Below are 1538 nucleotides of genomic sequence, written 5' to 3' on the forward strand. Positions count from 1 at the left end.
CTTGGTATTGCTACATCCACCACAACGGTTTTCCTTTGTTCTTTATCCACCACCACAATGTCCGGTTGGTTCGCCATTACCATCTTGTCTGTCTGGATCTGGAAGTCCCACAGGATCTTAGCTCGGTCATTCTCCACCACCTTTGGGGGTGTCCCCCACTTTGACCTCGGGGCTTCCAGTCCATATTCTGCACAGATGTTCCTGTACACTATGCCCGCCACTTGGTTATGTCGTTCCATGTACGCTTTCCCTGCCAGCATCTTGCACCCTGCTGTTATGTGCTGGACTGTCTCAGAGGCCTCCTTGCACAACCTACACCTTGGGGCTTGTCTGGTGTGGTAGATCTGAGCCTCTATTATATAATTATGTAGAGTCTTCTTTGTTACAGCATGGTTGTATATTTCAGGATTCACATTTCAGTTTGTTTTGTTTATACTTTTGGGGCATTAACAGACGGGTTGCCGGTTCGAACCCCGCTCTGTCCGTCTCACTCTGAACATCCATTGTGAATTGTATTTCCTGGTTGCTAAGCAACATTAGGAGCGTTATCCATCAGCTGACGACCATGAGACCCGGCGGCAGCAGATCATCTGACCCGGAGCGAATGCAAACATCTGACCTGTTCAGAAAGCTGAAAATTCAAACCAAACCACAACAAACACGTTTGATGTGAGTTTACTTCAGGAATCATAATAAATACAGTAACTGTTGGTTCTGCTGGTGCAGAGCAGCGAGTCACCTGGCAGGTAACGATGACCCAGATGTTTCAGCTCCATTAGATATTAATGCAGTTCAGCATTTAATCAGACATGTTAGTAGAATACAGAGCTGAAGCTGGAGACATTTAGTTTTACTCCTCAGGACGAGGAATGATGCACATCTGGATCAGAACCAGCACCTGTGACTGGAGTTGAAGGTTTGATTCCCGTAACAGTGAAAGGGGCGGAGCTTCTCCTGGTGTCCATCAGGAGCTACTGCCTCATGCTGAGGGGAAACCAGCAGCAGCTGCATGACACTAACAGACACCAGGGGGCAGCCTTGTGGAGCCGTTCCAGAGACTGACTGGATCGACCAGTTAAACCACTGAAAGCAGAAAAACCATTCAAACAGCTTAAAATAATTCATACTTTATGTTTCTAATATGGATGTGGTGATGATTGGTTTGGTTTCCAGTATCCGTTGCCGTGGTGATGAGGAGTGTTTCAGACAGGTGACGGGGAGCGCCGGGGCCGGCTGAGGAGCCCATCACTGAACACGTTGGCGTAGGACGCTTTGAGGAACTGGATGTAGTTCTGCAGGCTGCGGTTGGTGCTGTCCGACTGCTCCAGGCGGTCCTGGAGGTCCTGCAGGCGGCTCTGGTACCGCCTCTCCGCCTGAGGACCAATCACAGGTAACTGACACGCTACTGGACCAATCACAGGTTAGCGACACGCTACAGGACCAATCACAGGTTAGCGACACGCTACAGGACCAATCACAGGTAACTGACACGCTACAGGACCAATCACAGGTTAGCGACACGCTACAGGACCAATCAC

At 49.5% G+C, this 1538-nt stretch overlaps 1 protein-coding gene across 1 annotated transcript in view; it reads right to left on the reverse strand.

Moving 5' to 3' along the window:
• Nucleotides 1–1111: 1111 nt before the first annotated feature.
• The window catches only part of odf2a (outer dense fiber of sperm tails 2a), a 22688-nt gene continuing 22261 nt past the window's right edge, over nt 1112–1538 (reverse strand). The window contains exon 19 of the mRNA XM_015046854.1: nt 1112–1373. Coding sequence (XP_014902340.1) covers nt 1203–1373 — 171 coding nt within the window. The 3' untranslated portion in view covers nt 1112–1202. The remainder of the gene's footprint in view (nt 1374–1538) is intronic.

This window comes from Poecilia latipinna, unplaced genomic scaffold (assembly GCF_001443285.1).
Source record: "Poecilia latipinna isolate Pla-1442-1.1 unplaced genomic scaffold, P_latipinna-1.0 Scaffold795, whole genome shotgun sequence".
Classification (NCBI taxonomy): domain Eukaryota; kingdom Metazoa; phylum Chordata; class Actinopteri; order Cyprinodontiformes; family Poeciliidae; genus Poecilia; species Poecilia latipinna.